Source organism: Macaca thibetana, chromosome 2 (assembly GCF_024542745.1).
Source record: "Macaca thibetana thibetana isolate TM-01 chromosome 2, ASM2454274v1, whole genome shotgun sequence".
NCBI classification, from domain to species: Eukaryota; Metazoa; Chordata; class Mammalia; order Primates; family Cercopithecidae; genus Macaca; species Macaca thibetana.
Window position 1 is genome coordinate 133,992,913 of NC_065579.1, and position 16,088 is coordinate 134,009,000.

Sequence of the window (16,088 nt, forward strand, 5' to 3'; positions counted from 1 at the left end):
AAGATCTCACTATGATGAGCTACATGAACAAAGCAAGGTGCACAAATGGTAAGTAAGGTATGCTGTCATTAGCATGAAAGCAGGTTGAGGTACATAGGTTCACATATTTTTGTATTTACTTATATTTGCAGAACATAGCTCTGAGGAAATATACAAGAAATGCATGCAGTGGTTGTCTGAGGGGAAGGTTATTGGGTAAATGAGAAATTGTTCACTATATACTTTTTTATATGTTTTTAAATTTTTAAACCACGTAAGTGTACTTCCTGTTTAAAAAAAAAAAAAAAAGTGTCAATCTGACCATACTACTTTCCTACTTAAAATTGTCAGGAATTCCTATCACCTTTCAGAATAACATATATAAACATCAGAGCTCATCTCTCACACTATCTCTTGCCCTGTGTTTCACCTGCATTTTCATAAACTACTTTGTCTCTTTGTAAATATTGTCATGGTTCAAGGATCACCTCCTCCAGGAGGCCTTTCCTGCCTGCAGGAAAAAAAAAAATATATATATATACACACACACACACACACACACACACACACACGTATATATATATACACACACACACACACATATATATACATTTTTTTTTTAAGAGATGGAGTCCCACTCTGTCACCCCATGCTGGAGTGCAGAGGCATGATCATAGCTCACAGTACCCTCGATCTCCTGGGCTCAAGCAAGTCTCCCACCTCAGCCTCTATGCAGCTGGGACTACAGGTGAACACCTGAGAGGAGCCGGGCACATTCCTCAGCCCCGGGCTCAAAACAAACAAGCCCAATACAAACACATCCCATCCTCCCATCCCACCACATATCGCCATATATCTCTCAAACTTCCTGAACCCAGTACAAACACATCCCATCCTCCCATCCCACCACATATCGCCATATATCTCTCAAACTTCCTGAGCCCAGTACAAACACATCCCATCCTCCCATCCCACCACATATCGCCATATATCTCTCAAACTTCCTGAGCCCAGTACAAACACCACCTGGAAAAGTCTCCGATAAGGAGGCAGCCGTTCAAAGTTTTACTGAAAGCGTGGGAACCAAAAGAATTCCTTTGTTCCCCTGTAACTTTCGGGCTATAAAAAGCAAACACTCGTATTGTTCGGGGCCCTCTTGTATGCTGTGTAATGGAGGGACCAAGTTCGAACTTGTCGTAAAGATCCTTGCCGCTTGGCTTTGACTCTGGACTCTGGTGGTCTTCTTTGGGGAACAGAGGGTCTGGGCATAACATCTGGGGGCTCGTCCGGGATTCCCCCAAGCCCACCAGACCCCTGGTCAACGGATCTACTAGGATCGATCTACTGATAGGTGAGCCGGCTCGTCTCCGTTTGTCTGTCTGTGTCTGTTCTGAATCTGAATCTGTGACTCGCGAGGTCTGAAACTGGAGCTGGCACAGTCCTGGCAGACGCGCTATAGGACGGCCAGCGGAGACCGGTAGGAGACGTCCCCTGGCGCTCGTCTGATCTAGCTTACGATCTGAACTGCCCCGACCGCCGGTTTGGGGTTTGGGCAGTAACTGTCTCTGATCTGCACTGCCCCGACCGCCGGTTTGGGGTTTGGGCAGTAGCTGTCTCTGATCTAAACTGCCCCGACCGCCGGTTTGGGGTTTGGGCAGTAGCTGTCTCTGATCTGAACTGCCCCGACCGCCGGTTTGGGGTTTGGGCAGTAGCTGTCTCTGATCTGAACTGCCCCGAGCGCGATTGCAGTTTGGACAGTAACTGTCTCTGATCTGCACTGCCCCGACTGCCGGTTTGGGGTTTGGGCAGTAGCTGTCTCTGATCTCAACTGCCCCGAGCGCCGGTTTGGGGTTTGGGCAGTAGCTGTCTCTGATCTGAACTGCCCCGAGCGCCGGTTTGGGGTTTGGGCAGTAGCTGTCTCTGATCTGAACTGCCCCGAGCGCCGGTTTGGGGTTTGGGCAGTAGCTGTCTCTGATCTGAACTGCCCCGAGCGCCGGTTTGGGGTTTGGGCAGTAGCTGTCTCTGATCTGAACTGCCCCGAGCGCCGGTTTGGGGTTTGGGCAGTAGCTGTCTCTGATCTGAACTGCCCCGAGCGCCGGTTTGGGGTTTGGGCAGTAGCTGTCTCTGATCTGAACTGCCCCGAGCGCCGGTTTGGGGTTTGGGCAGTAGCTGTCTCTGACCTGAACTGCCCCGAGCGCCGGTCTGCGGTTTGGGCAGTAACTGTCTCTGATCTGGGCTGTCGGAGCACGATCGCGACTAAATATCATTAATAAGTCAGATCAGATTTCCTTTGCAGGGATTCAAACCCACATTCCTTTACAGGAAGGGACTACAAATTATTACAGGATGGGTAATACCCAGAGCACTCCTCTATCTCTCTTTACGAATAATTTCAAAGAAGTAAGAGCAAGGGGCCATGATCTTGGTATGGAAATCAGGAAAGGAAAGCTAATTACTCTGTGTCGCTCCGAATGGCCTGCCTTTGATGTAAGGTGGCCACCCGAAGGGACCTTCCGACTTGCGGTCATCACTAGGGTAAAGTCCAAGATTTTCCTACCTGGGCGTGCGGGCCACTTAGATCAAATCCCATATATCCTCATATGGCAGGACCTTGTTGAGAACCCGCCTCCTTGGCTGTCCCCTTTCCAATTAGCCTCTGAACCCTGTAAGACACTGGTTGCTCGACCACTAAAATCCAAGCAACCAACTGTCCCCCCCCATCCTGTTCTACCTGATAGCGGGGACCCACTGTTCACAGAACCCACTCCATACCCCTCCGGGCCCCAGGCCCCGACCCCCCGGGCTGAGTCGCGGGAAGGAGCAGGCGGAGGGGAGGCGGCCGGCACACACGGGCCCGCTGACAGGGAAGGTAACTTTGAAGGGCCAGTGGGGCGGACGCGAAGGCGCACTTTGCGGGCTAGCCCCCCCCCCAGCCACCTGACTCCACGGTGGCTTTACCCCTTCGGGAAATAGGACCCCCAGATGACACAGGAATCCCCAGGCTCCAGTACTGGCCATTCTCCACCAGTGATCTGTATAACTGGAAGACTCAGAGTGCTCGGTTTTCAGACAACCCCAAAGATTTACTGGCTTTACTGGATAGTGTCATGTTCACCCACCAGCCCACTTAGGATGATTGCCAGCAGCTCCTCCGAATCTTGTTTACCACGGAAGAGCGAGAGAGAATACAGGTAGAAGCTAGAAAGCTGGTCCCAGGGGACGACGGTCAACCGACTGCCAACCCCGACCTCATAAACGCGACCTTTCCTCTGACCAGGCCAGCGTGGAACTACAACACGGCAGAAGGTAGGGGACGGCTACACCTTTATCGCCAGACTCTAATGGCAGGTCTCCGGGCAGCTGCTCGCAAGCCCACTAATTTGGCTAAAGTATATTCTATTCTGCAGGGAAAGACAGAGAGCCCAGCCACCTACTTAGAAAGATTAATGGAAGCTTTTAGACAGTACACCCCCATAGATCCAGAGGCTCCAGGAAGTCAGGCAGCTGTTGTAATGTCTTTCGTAAATCAGGCAGCCCCAGATATTCAAAAAAAACTCCAGAAATTAGAAGACTTGGAAGGAAAGTGGATTCAAGACCTCCTTCAGATAGCCCAGCAGGTTTACAATAACAGAGATACTCCAGAGGAAAGGCAATTTAAGGCCACTGAAAAAATGACCAAGGTCCTGGCAGCAGTGGTACAGAAAGAGCATCTACAGCCAGAGTACACCCAACCTAGGCGGCCCCCCAGGCATGATAACCTGAGAAAAGACCAATATGCCTACTGCAAGGAGGCTGGCCACTAGGTAAGAGACTGCCCCAAAAAGAAACAACGAGGACAGGGACCCCCTAAGTCTACACCCGTACTAGTCACTCAAGATGAAGACTAGGGAAGACAGGGTTCGGATCCCCTCCCCGAACCTAGGGTAACTTTGCAAGTGGAGGGGTCCCCAGTCCAGTTCTTGGTCGATACGGGAGCACAGCACTCAGTCTTAGTTAAAACTAATAGGAAATTGTCCTCCAAGTCCTCGTGGGTACAAGGGGCCACAGGAGTTAAAAAATACCCATGGACAACACAAAGGACAGTAAACCTCGGAGCCAAGAATGTAACCCATTCTTTCCTGGTCATCCCTGAGAGCCCCTGTCCCCTATTAAGGAGAGACCTGCTAACTAAAATGGGAGCACAGATCCATTTCCTCCCTGAGGGGCCCGTCGTGACCAACTCCCACAATCAACCCGTGTCCGTCCTGACTATAACCCTAGAAGATGAGTACCGGCTCCACCAGGAGCGAGCGGCCCCTCACCAGGACATAGCAACCTGGCTCCAGCAATATCCAGAAGCTTAGGCGGAAACGGGGGGCTTAGGACTAGCAAAACACCGTCCTGCCTTGTTTGTTGAACTTAAGCCTAGGACAGACCCCATGCGGGTACGCCAATACCCGATGCCCCTAGAGGCCAAGAAAGGAAATGCCCCGCATATCCGCCGGCTCCTTGACCAAGAGGTCCTTCGCCCATGTCACTCGCCCTGGAATACTCCATTGTTGCCGGTACGAAAACCTAATAGTAGAGAATACAGACCTGTACAAGACTTAAGAGAAATCAATAAGAGGGTTGTGGACATACGTCCAACTGTGCCTAACCCGTATACCCTCCTGAGTACCTTAAACCCTAAACATCAATGGTACACTGTTTTAGATTTGAAAGATGCTTTCTTCAGTTTGCCTTTAGCCCCTCAGAGCCAAAAGCTCTTCACCTTCGAGTGGAATGACCCTGATAAGGGCATAATTGGCCAATTGACATGGACCAGGCTGCCGCAGGGATTTAAAAACTCTCCTACCCTGTTCGATGAGGCCCTCCATGAAGACCTGGGTGAGTACCGACGCAAACACCCTGAAATAACTTTACTACAGTATGTTGATGACCTCCTAATTGCTGCTGAGACCCAAGAAGCTTGCATCCAAGGGACCAAAGTTCTCTTACAAGCTCTGGGGAATCTGGGCTACCGAGCCTCGGCAAAGAAAGCTCAAATCTGTAAGCCAGAGGTAACATATCTAAGGTACCTGCTCAAAGAAGGGCAGCGCTGGTTAACAGACGCCCGGAAACAAACTGTTCTGCATATCCCCAGGCCACAATCCACCCGACAAGTGAGGGAATTCCTGGGGTCGGCGGGATTTTGCAGACTATGGATACCTAGGTTCGCAGAACTGGCTAAACCCTTGTATCAGGCAACCCGGGGGCAGCAGCCATTTAATTGGACAGACGAAGCCGAGTCGGCTTTCCAACAGATTAAAACCGCCTTACTCTCTGCGCCTGCACTGGGGCTACCTGATGTTACCAAGCCCTTCCACCTATATGTGGACGAGAATACGGGTGTCGCCAAGGCGGTAATAACTCAGAACTTAGGCCCCTGGCGGAGGCCAGTTGCCTACCTGTCAAAGAAGTTAGACCCAGTGGCTGCCGGGTGGCCCCCTTGTCTCCGAATGATTGCGGCCACGGCTCTGATGGTGCAAGATGCTGATAAACTTGTCATGGGACAAGAATTGCGGGTCGTTACTCCACATGCCATCGAAGGTGTACTCAAACAGCCACCTAATCGATGGATGAGTAACGCCCGGCTCACCCACTACCAAGGACTACTACTAAATCCTCTCAGGATAACTTTCCTGCCCCCAACGACCTTAAACCCTGCCTCGCTGCTGCCCAACCCGGACCTGGACGCCCCACTCCATGACTGCACCAAGATACTAGCTCAGGTGCACAGAGTTCGAGAAGACCTGCAGGACCGCCCACTTCCTGACGCCGACCTCGTCTGGTTCACTGATGGGAGCAGCTTCATGCATCAAGGCCAGAGGTACACTGGAGCGGCAGTGACTTCAGAGACTGAGGTAATCTGGGCGGAACCCCTGCCCCCGGGGACATCGGCCCAGAAGGCTGAACTGATAGCGCTCACCCAAGCTCTTACCTTAGGGGAGGGGAAGAAGCTGACAGTATATACAGACAGCTGATATGCTTTTGCAACGGCGCATATACATGGGGCCATTTACAGGGAGCAAGGGTTACTGACGGCTGAAGGAAAAGAAATAAAAAACAAGCAAGAGATCCTAGCCCTGCTAACAGCCCTATGGAGGCCAGAAAAGTTAGCCATTGTGCATTGCCCAGGGCATCAGAAACCAACTACTCCAACTGCTCAAGGCAACTTTCTGGCAGACCAAACTGCAAGGAATGTGGCAAAGGCTCCCAGCCAACTCCTTACACTCCAGCTCCCTGACCCGGGCTCCCAGGACTTGCCAAATTTCCCTGAATATTCAGAACAAGATCTCCAGTGGATTGACAAACTTCCCCTGAAACAAGTCCAGAATAGGTGGTGGACTGATACTAATGACCAAACCATCCTACCAGAAAAATTAGGACAACAGGTGTTAGAACACATCCACCGAACCACCCACCTGGGGGCCCGGCGGATGATAGACCTGATCAGACGCTCCAAGCTCAAAATCAGACATATAGCTGAGACGGCCAGCAGTATCATGACAAGTTGCAAAGTCTGCCAGCTTAACAACGCATACCCCCAATCTCAAGCTGCAACAGGAACAAGGCTCAGGGGAACCAGGCCCGGTTATCTACTGGGAAGTAGATTTTACTGAAATAAAGCCAGGAAAGTACAGGTACCGGTACTTACTTGTCTTTGTAGATACTTTTTCAGGGTGGACTGAAGCATTCCCAACCAAAAGAGAAACTACTCAGGTCGTAGCAAAGAAAATTCTGGAAGATATCCTTCCCAGGTATGGCTTCCCCGTCCAGATAAGGTCAGATAATGGGCCCGCTTTCGTCGCTAAGGTAAGTCAGGATTTGGCTTCCATCCTTAGGGCAAATTGGAAACTCCATTGCGCTTACAGGCCCCAGAGTTCAGGACAGGTAGAAAGGATGAATCGGACCTTAAAAGAGACCTTAACTAAATTGACTATGGAGACTGGCGCTAATTAGGTAGTCCTTCTCCCCTACGCTCTGTTCCGGGCCCGTAATACACCTTACAGACTGGGCCTTACCCCTTATGAAATCATGTATGGTAGACCCCCACCCCTAGTTCCCAGCCTAAAAGATGATCTGCTCAAGTCTGAAACAGAAAATGTCTCTGAACTCTTATTTTCCCTACAAGCCTTGCAGAAAATTCATCAAGAAATCTGGCCCAAGCTGAAGGAACTATATGAGACCGGTCCCCCGCCGACACCCCATCCGTACCAGCCGGGAGACTGGGTCCTGGTCAAGCGACACCGACAAGAGACCCTAGAACCCAGGTAGAAAGGACCACTCCAGGTACTCCTAACCACACCCACCGCCCTAAAGGTAGAAGGCATCGCGTCGTGGATCCACTACACCCACGTCAAGCCAGTGGACCCAACCTCCGACCTCCTGGGACCAATCACGGCGGTGGCTGAAGCACCGGACACGTGGACTGTGGACAGAGCTAAGAACAACCCCTTAAAACTCACCCTGAGCCGACAGCATAGCTCACTGCAAACATGCAGTTAGGTAGTCTGACTCTAACGTTGGTCGCCCTAGTGGCCGCTAGGGAAAACATAAAGCCAGCTCCTAATCCCTTTGTCTGGAGATTCTGGCTTTATGAAAACCAAACCCACCCTGGGCAACCTCATAAGCCCAGGAAATTAGTGGCCAGTGCAGATTGCCCCTCCTCAGGGTGCAATAGCCCAATTTTACTAAATTTTACCGATTTCCCAATAGCCAAACCAGTGGCACCAATGATATGCTTCGAGTATGATCAGACTCAATACAATTGTAAGCACTATTGGCGGCACCAAAGTGCCGGCTGCCCTTATAACTATTGTATCGTCCATAAATACCAATGGTGGGGTGGAAAAGAACAGATAGATCCCAGATGGCCCTTCCATCGTAGACGAGATGGAGACCTTTCATATACATGGATAGTTAGAGACCCCTAGAACTCCCGCTGGACCACGCCTCAACACAGGGCTGTATACTACTCCTCCGCCTCCACATGGCCTAGCAGTCACCTCTATCTGTGGCGGGGTCTAGTGCAAGGTACGGCCCCTGGTCCATGGAAATATCCAGCGACAAGAAAACCGCCTGACACAAGATTTACGTCCTTTTTCCTGGTTAAAATTATTGCAAGAAGGATTAGAACTTGCTAACCTTACAGGACTTCACAGCCTGTCTGGCTGCTTTCTGTGTGCCACTCTAGGGCGTCCACCGCTAACCGCTGTCCCCCTGCTGTGAGGATCCTCTACCTCTGCCCAAGCTAACAACCACCGAAACCTCTCATATGCCCCATCCCTAACGTGCCACTATACCTAAACCCCAGTCAAGAAAAGTTTCCCTACTGTTTCTCAGGAACTAATTCCAGCCTCTGCAGCATCACTGCAACGCCCCCTAATATCACCTTAAGGGCTCCGTCAGGCATATTCTTCTGGTGTAATAGAACATTATCTAAAAACCTACCAAGCCCCTCTGTTACCAACCTACTGTGTCTTCCTGTCACATTAGTTCCCCGGTTGACTCTACTTACTGCCGGAGAGTTCCTAAGGTATACCGGTAACTGGACTAGTGCTGTTATTCACCCAGTCCCTAGACCGAGACCTGCACGAGCCATATTTCTCCCCCTCATTGCAGGAATCTCCCTCACCGCATCCTTCATGGCAGCCGGACTGGCGGGGGGAGCCTTAGGTCACACCCTCATAGAAAGTAACAAGCTGTACCAACAATTTGCCGTTGCTATAGAGGAGTCAGCTGAGTCCCTTGCCTCCCTCCAGCGGCAGCTCACGTCCCTAGCACAGGTAACCTTGCAGAACCGGAGGGCCTTAGACCTACTCACTGCTGAAAAAGAAGGTACGTGTATGTTCCTAAAAGAAGACTGTTGTTTCTACATAAATGAATCAGGACTTGTGGAGGACCGGGTCCAACAGTTACGCAAGTTAAGCACAGAAGTAAGAACACGGCAGTTTGCTTCAGCTGCAGACCAATGGTGGAACTCATCTATGTTTTCTCTGTTCGCCCCCTTCCTTAGACCCCTGCTGAGTCTTCTATTTCTGCTTACCGTAGGACCTTGTGTTGTTAACAGAATTTTGCGGTTCGTTAGAGAAAGATTTGACACTGTACAACTCATGGTCCTCAGAGCCCAATACCAACCTGTAGACGCTGAAACAGAATCAGACTTGTAAGACCCAAGATTGGCTCTAGAGATACCTGAAAAGAAGGGGGGAATGAGAGGAGCCGGGCACATTCCTCAGCCCCGGGCTCAAAACAAACAAGCCCAATACAAACACATCCCATCCTCCCATCCCACCACATATCGCCATATATCTCTCAAACTTCCTGAGCCCAGTACAAACACATCCCATCCTCCCATCCCACCACATATCGCCATATATCTCTCAAACTTCCTGAGCCCAGTACAAACACCACCTGGAAAAGTCTCCGATAAGGAGGCAGCCGTTCAAAGTTTTACTGAAAGCGCGGGAACCAAAAGAATTCCTTTGTTCCCCTGTAACTTTAGGGCTATAAAAAGCAAACACTCGCATTGTTCGGGGCCCTCTTGTATGCTGTGTAATGGAAGGACCAAGTTCGAACTTGTCGTAAAGATCCTTGCCGCTTGGCTTTGACTCTGGACTCTGGTGGTCTTCTTTAGAGAACAGAGGGTCTGGGCGTAACACACCAACACACCCAGCTAATTTTTTTTAGTAGACACGAGGTCTTGTTATGTGCCCAGGCTGGTCTTCAACTTCTGAGTTCAAGTGATACTCCTGCCTCAGCCTCCCAAAGTGCCGGGCTTACAGGCATGAGCCACCGCATCTCACCCAAAGTATCTTAATTCTGTGTTTTCATCTTCCCTAGAACCTAGGCTCTTTGGGGACCAGAAATGAATCTTTCATTTCTATATCCCCAGTGCCTAGCATGGTGCATGGTCCACAGTAGACACAAAAAATCTTTACTAATTGAATGAGGTCATGACTGTAATCAGCAATTTATCATTTGAATTATGCATAATTATAAAAAATGCTATTTAATTTTAAATAGTCCTAGACATGCATAACATGTCAACATCACAGTGAAACCTGTTTAACAGATGCAGGTCAAGGACTGAACTAAGTTTGTCCATTATTCTCACTATAAATGCTGGGACACAAGATAGCGCAGTCCTAAGAGGACAAAACCAGAGCATCAAGTGTCTCACTCTGTAGGATCCTAAGCCACATAAAAAGGACCATTTTAGTCAACTCTTCATTGAAGGTCCAAATTCAAAGAATCCACATCTCCTCCAATCTGAAGGTGAGATAAACCCCTCCCGCCACACCACAGCTTCTGCCACTGCCACTCAAGCCAGAAGTGTAAGTGAAGTCAAGAATGACTCTATTATTCATTGGAATAACAGCACCATATGTGGGCTACACATTTAGGCCACGTGCAGTGGGCACTGCTATTTTGGTCCATCCAGCACCCACTCCCTCTACTTGTAAAATATTGAAGTTCCTTTCCAAAACCATTTCTTAAGCTTTCTAAGTGGCCCAGGGGTACTGGATAACTCTATCCTACTTCCCACGACCCACTAAGCCTGGCCAACCATAGCATTCTTTTGATCACAGAGATGTAATTAGGGATAGGCCCAAGACCCAATCAAAGTTCATCTTTGAACTTTTGCTGGAGCTACCAGGAAAGAACTTTTTCTCTTCTCATTATCTTATCAGTAGGAGAAAGGACATTACCTGACAATGGAGCAGAAGAGCCAAGAGATAGCCAAAGAGAAAGGCCTTGGAGATGCTGCCTGAGGCCCTGTATCCGGGTGTGTCTGGGACCATATTTACTCTTGAACTTCCAACCAGGAGAGCTATAAATGTCCCCTCCAGTTTTTTCCTGCTTAAGCCAGTCTTGTCTTTTTTTCACTTGCTAGTGATTTTTGTCTTGTACACAAAGATGAAATAAGATCATACATAACTTTTTTGTGTAACTTCTCCTTTTCCTTCTTTCCTCTCCTCAGCCCTAACATTAAAAGCTAAAGGCTCTTGTTCTGAGTCCCTTCTAATAAAATAAAATAAAATAAAATAAAATAAAATAAAATAAAATAAAATAAAATAAGCTAAAGGCTCATGAGAAAGCTGGGTGAATAAGAGAAGCATGCTCTCTGGATCTGTCCACAAACCCCTGCCTTATCTATCTATACAGGGCTTATCTATCTTTACCATTCTGTCACCCTCCTGCCTCTACAAACAGACACTAATCATAGATGAAATGACATTCAAAGTTTCTTGCAGTTCTGAGCTATATGATTCCATTAAGCCGCAGTTGCCTCACTGTAAAGTGGGAGACAATCTCTCTCACAGGATTCTCAGGAGGATGAATAGAGCAAAAGAATACTTTACAAATGTTTCTTGAAAGAGGATGTGACCTTCTTTATTCCCAAGGCAGTTTCTCAATATTGTATCCACCATAAAAGGAAACAGGTCATTCAAGAAATTATTACAGAATGCCTAAAATGTACAAGGCACGTGGAAGATATAGAGATTAAAACATCTAAAAATGCTTCCAATGTAGAATATCAGACAACTACAAAACTAGCACTACATTAGGGCCGGGCAAGCGATCGAGACTATCCTGGCCAACATGGTAAAACCCCATCTCAACTAAAAATACAAAAATTTGCCAGGCGTGGTGGTGGATGCCTGTAGTCCCAGCTACTTGGGAGGCTGAGGCAGGAGAATCACTTGAACCCAGGAGGCAGAGGTTGTGGTGAGCCGAGATTGCGCCACTGCACTCCAGCTTGGGCGACAGAGCAAGACTCCGTCTCAAAAACAAAACAAAACATAAACAAAAACAAACAAAAAAAACACTAGCACTATATTAAAGAAAATATACAAGCTGTCATCAAACAACAACAAAATAAGCTATGGGAACTGAGAGGATAGAAAAACTACTTCTTTGTAGGAGGTGGAAAGGTTTCATGGAAGAGACGACATTCGATTGTGCCTGGATGCCCAGGGAAGCATTACCAGACAGAAACCTCCTCAGACAGGAAATCAAGACTGACTTTATCCACAAGTACAGACATGCTACCTACAATCTTAACATCCGATGATCCTAAATGCCTTTCAAATAACTCTTCTAAAAGATAAAAGCAGACTAAAACATTTTGCTTCCTTGTTACACAATCATAAGCCGTGCAGAAAACTGTTAAGATAATTTTCTCAATGAGAATTGTATTTTTATAACCAGAGGGAATACACATCAAATTTTTAAATGTCTATATTGTTTCCCAGACAATTCTAATTGCCATAACTTTCCAGTGAAACTGAAAATTTCTTGAGGGCAAAGCCCAGTGTTATTTCTCTGTGTCCCTCACCTTGCCACACATTCATTGTATGAATATAGAAAAACAAAAAAAGACTTACCGAAAAAGTGTTACATTAAAAAGTGCGAACAGGTCACTCCCAGATCTTAAATCACTTATGTTTCCCAGCACACACCATGCATTTCCACAGTGTGCCATGTGTTGATACTATTCTCCTTCTTGGAATGTCCTTGAATCTGAAATTCCATTCCCAGCTCCTAAAAATATTTCCTCCAAGGCCTAGCTCAAATGTGACCTTTTCTTTGAGGCACTACTTGACTTGTCCATGAAGAATGAATTCTTTCTTCCTCTCCAGGTACTCTGGACATATTTCTCCTATAGTATTCTCACTACAGAAAAAAGATGCTTATGTACGTGTGTGTGTGTGTGTGTGTGTGTGTGAGAGAGAGAGAGAGAAACACCTACCAGAGTGTAAATGCCATGTGGGTAGTGTATGGGTCTTTTTTTGTATGCCCAGCACATAGGATGAATCTTATATAACAAGTGTTATACAGTAATGTACCAAATAAACATTTGTTGAATTAAACCAAATAAACAGAAAACAAAGAGAAAAAAAAAAAAAAAAGCAGAACCACCACTATGATCATTTACTTCTCCTGAAATATTGGAGTTCCTGAATTTAGAATAAATGGCAAAGTGTCAGAATTAGACCAAAGTCATCTGCACATAAACTAAGACATTTGCAACAAGACTACTTCAGGTTCAGTCATTAGGTTGTGCCCTTGAAGGCTTGAAGGTATATTCTCATCAACCACTAATTTGTTAATAAATTGAGATGCCCCTAAACAGTGTAGAAAGCAGACTATAAGAACTGGCCAAAGATGACCCATATAGCATCAATCAAGACACAAAACCACTCTATAGGGATGAAAAATGTACATCTTGTAAACATAATTCAAAAGATTCTAGCATCCACATCCATTCTGGAACCCATAGGAAAACAGAATGTTTAAAAATGAGAAATGTTCAGGGCTTGCCAGAGGAATCTAGACAAAATTATGAGACAGACCAATGCATATATGCAAATGAGATGGCTCCCTATTAAAAAATAGATAAACAGATGTAAGGATTTCTCCTTAGAAAGAGGGAGAGATTGGCCGGGGGCGGTGGCACATGTCTGTAATCCCAGCACTTTGGGAGGCTGAGGCGGGCGGATCACGAGGTCAGGAGATTGAGACTATCCAGCCAACATGGTGAAATCCCATCTCTATTAAAAATACAAAAATTAGCTGGGCATGGTTGCTTGTGCCTGTAATCCCAGCTACTTGGGAGGCTGAGGCAGGAAGGAGAATCGTTTGAACCCAGGAGGTGGAGACTGCAGTGAGCGGAGATGGTGCCACTGCACTCCAGCCTGGCAACACAGCGAGACTCCTTCTGGAAAAAAAAAAAAGAAAGAGGGAGAGATTGATTATCAATTATCGGCAAGTTAGAGAGGAATTAAAATCAAGTATGGCCAATACACACTAAAACAGTAATCAGGAGTCTTCAACACACAGAAGATACACAATGCTGCAGGGCATGCTCTAAGGGGTAACAGAAAAAAAATTAAAGACCAAAAATTATACAGGATGGAAAAACAATGAGAAGCCCATGTATCAACCTCCTACACTCTACACCTGAGAGACTAAATCATGGTCCTGACCCTATCACCCTCACAGTCCAATTGGGGAGAGACATCAGCAGAAAAACATCTTTAATAATTGTTATGTCAGAGTAAACACATACTACTGAGGCAGGATATGGAAATACTGAAGGAGAGAGAAAGAGAGGCGGTCAGGTAAAACCTGCTGTGGATGTTACCTCTCACCTAAGCCCTAAATATTAGTCAGGATTAACCCAAAGAAAAGAAAAATGGAATGGGAAAAGGATAGGGTCCGCTAAGTAAACAAGAAAGAGCACTAGTTTAAGAGTCAGAACACCTGACTTCTAGTTCCATAAATTGTTTCGACAACACACCAACATGCAAAATACCGGGCAGACAGAATGAAGTAATAGTTTTTTGTTTTTTCTTTTTTTTTTCCCGAGACGGAGTCTTGCTCTGTCGCCCAGGCTGGAGTGCAGTGGCACGATTTCGGCTCACTGCAACCTCTGCCTCCCAGGTTCAAGCAATTATCCTGCCTCAGCCTCCCGAGTAGCTGGGATGACAGGCGCCCGCCACCACGTCCAGCTAATTTTTGTATTTTTAGTAGAGACGGGGTTTCATCATGTTGGCCAGGCTGGTCCCGAACCCCTGACCTCGTGATCCGCCCGCCTCGGCCTCCCAAAGTGCTGGGATTACAGGCATGTGAGCCACCGCGCCCGGTCAGTAAGTTATTTATATATCCTGGCACCTAACACATAGAGGCGCTAAGCAAGACACAGATAAATAATAGTAATAAAACAACTACAGTTTGCTTAGTCCTTCCTATGTGCTAAAGTGCTAAGAATAGCAGGCTAAACAATACAAGCCCTTGTCCTCAAGCAGAGTGTACTCGAGGAGACTACAGATAAGTATACAACCCTGTTGAAGATACTGAGACCCAGGATCCTAATTTATTCCGTTTATAAGAGAGGAAATGGTGATTTAAACCATAATTTGATTGACTTAAAATTCTGAGACCCTCATCAAGAGAATAGGTTGGAGGGAGGAAGAAATAGGGGGTAAAGAAGTAACAATAATCCTCAAACCAAACTCCCTAATGGTCAATTAAACGGAGTCTTCCGGTGAGGCACAGAGGAAGAACTCCTCATACGGGATCAGCAGGTGCTCGATTTGGGGTGTGGTTATAACCTTTACTTCCTTTCCTACTAGTCCCTTGCTTTGCCTACTCCAACCCGGTCCAGTAACCCAGCAGCCCCCACCCGCCTTGGAAGAATCGATGGAGCACCTTTGAGTGCGCGAGCGGCCACTCTCCGGGTACGGAGCCCGGAGCGTTAGCCTCCCGCGAGTATCGGTGAGCGGCTCCCGAACTGCCATGGACGCCAGGCCGCTGGGGCGTGCCGCAGCCGCAAGAACCCGCAAGGGACCCCGCGACCGCACTGGTCCCGGCCTCCTCGCTCCCTGCTGCTCCACACAGCAGCGAGAGCAGCAGCAGCAAGAGGACGCGACCCGACTCAGGGTAGCGTCCACAAACCAGCCCTAGTGCGGGCGCAGCCATGTTGTCCCGCGAGCCATGTGACCCGTTGGGTCACGTGGCTGAGCCCTCCTTAAAGGGGCAGAATTTTGAGATGACACGAAGTGGCCAGGAGAGTTGTTCTTCACTTTTAAATAGGTTCTTTTTTGGCGCTCCTGCTTGCCTGTGCGGACATCAAAACGCAGCAAAACACAAAACTCAAGGCCTTCCACAGACCGTGCACCCCTTTATGATTTCTTGGTTGAAAAATGACAATCAAATTTGTTGGGCATTTGCTAAGTGCCAGAGTACTATGCTAAGCACTTCACTTTTTAAAATCTCATTTCATCCGCACAAAGACCCTGTAATATTGTGTTCACAGAACAGTGAAGTGACTTGCCCAACATCATGACATAAATATCAAAAGCAAGATTTAAATGCAGGGAATCTAACTTTAAACCCTGAGTTTTAACCATTATCTTGTACTGCAGACAATTAAATAAGTTCCTCCTAACAAGAAATAGAGAGGAAGATGAACATGTGTAAGGATACTTTACCAAGGGATAAGGAAATCCAGACTGTGGGATATGCAAAACAATGGTTCTCAAAGTGTCCTTCCTGAGTGCAGTATTGGCATCACCTGG

At 47.4% G+C, this 16,088-nt stretch overlaps 1 protein-coding gene across 1 annotated transcript in view; it reads right to left on the reverse strand.

The window, feature by feature from the left end:
* SUMF1 (sulfatase modifying factor 1) overlaps window positions 1–15,526 on the reverse strand; it is a 114,117-nt gene extending 98,591 nt beyond the window's left edge. Inside the window, exon 1 of the mRNA XM_050781408.1 lies at window positions 15,220–15,526. Within this exon, the coding sequence (XP_050637365.1) occupies window positions 15,220–15,489 (270 nt within the window). The 5' untranslated portion in view covers window positions 15,490–15,526. The remainder of the gene's footprint in view (window positions 1–15,219) is intronic.
* Between the last annotated feature and the right edge of the window lie 562 nt (window positions 15,527–16,088).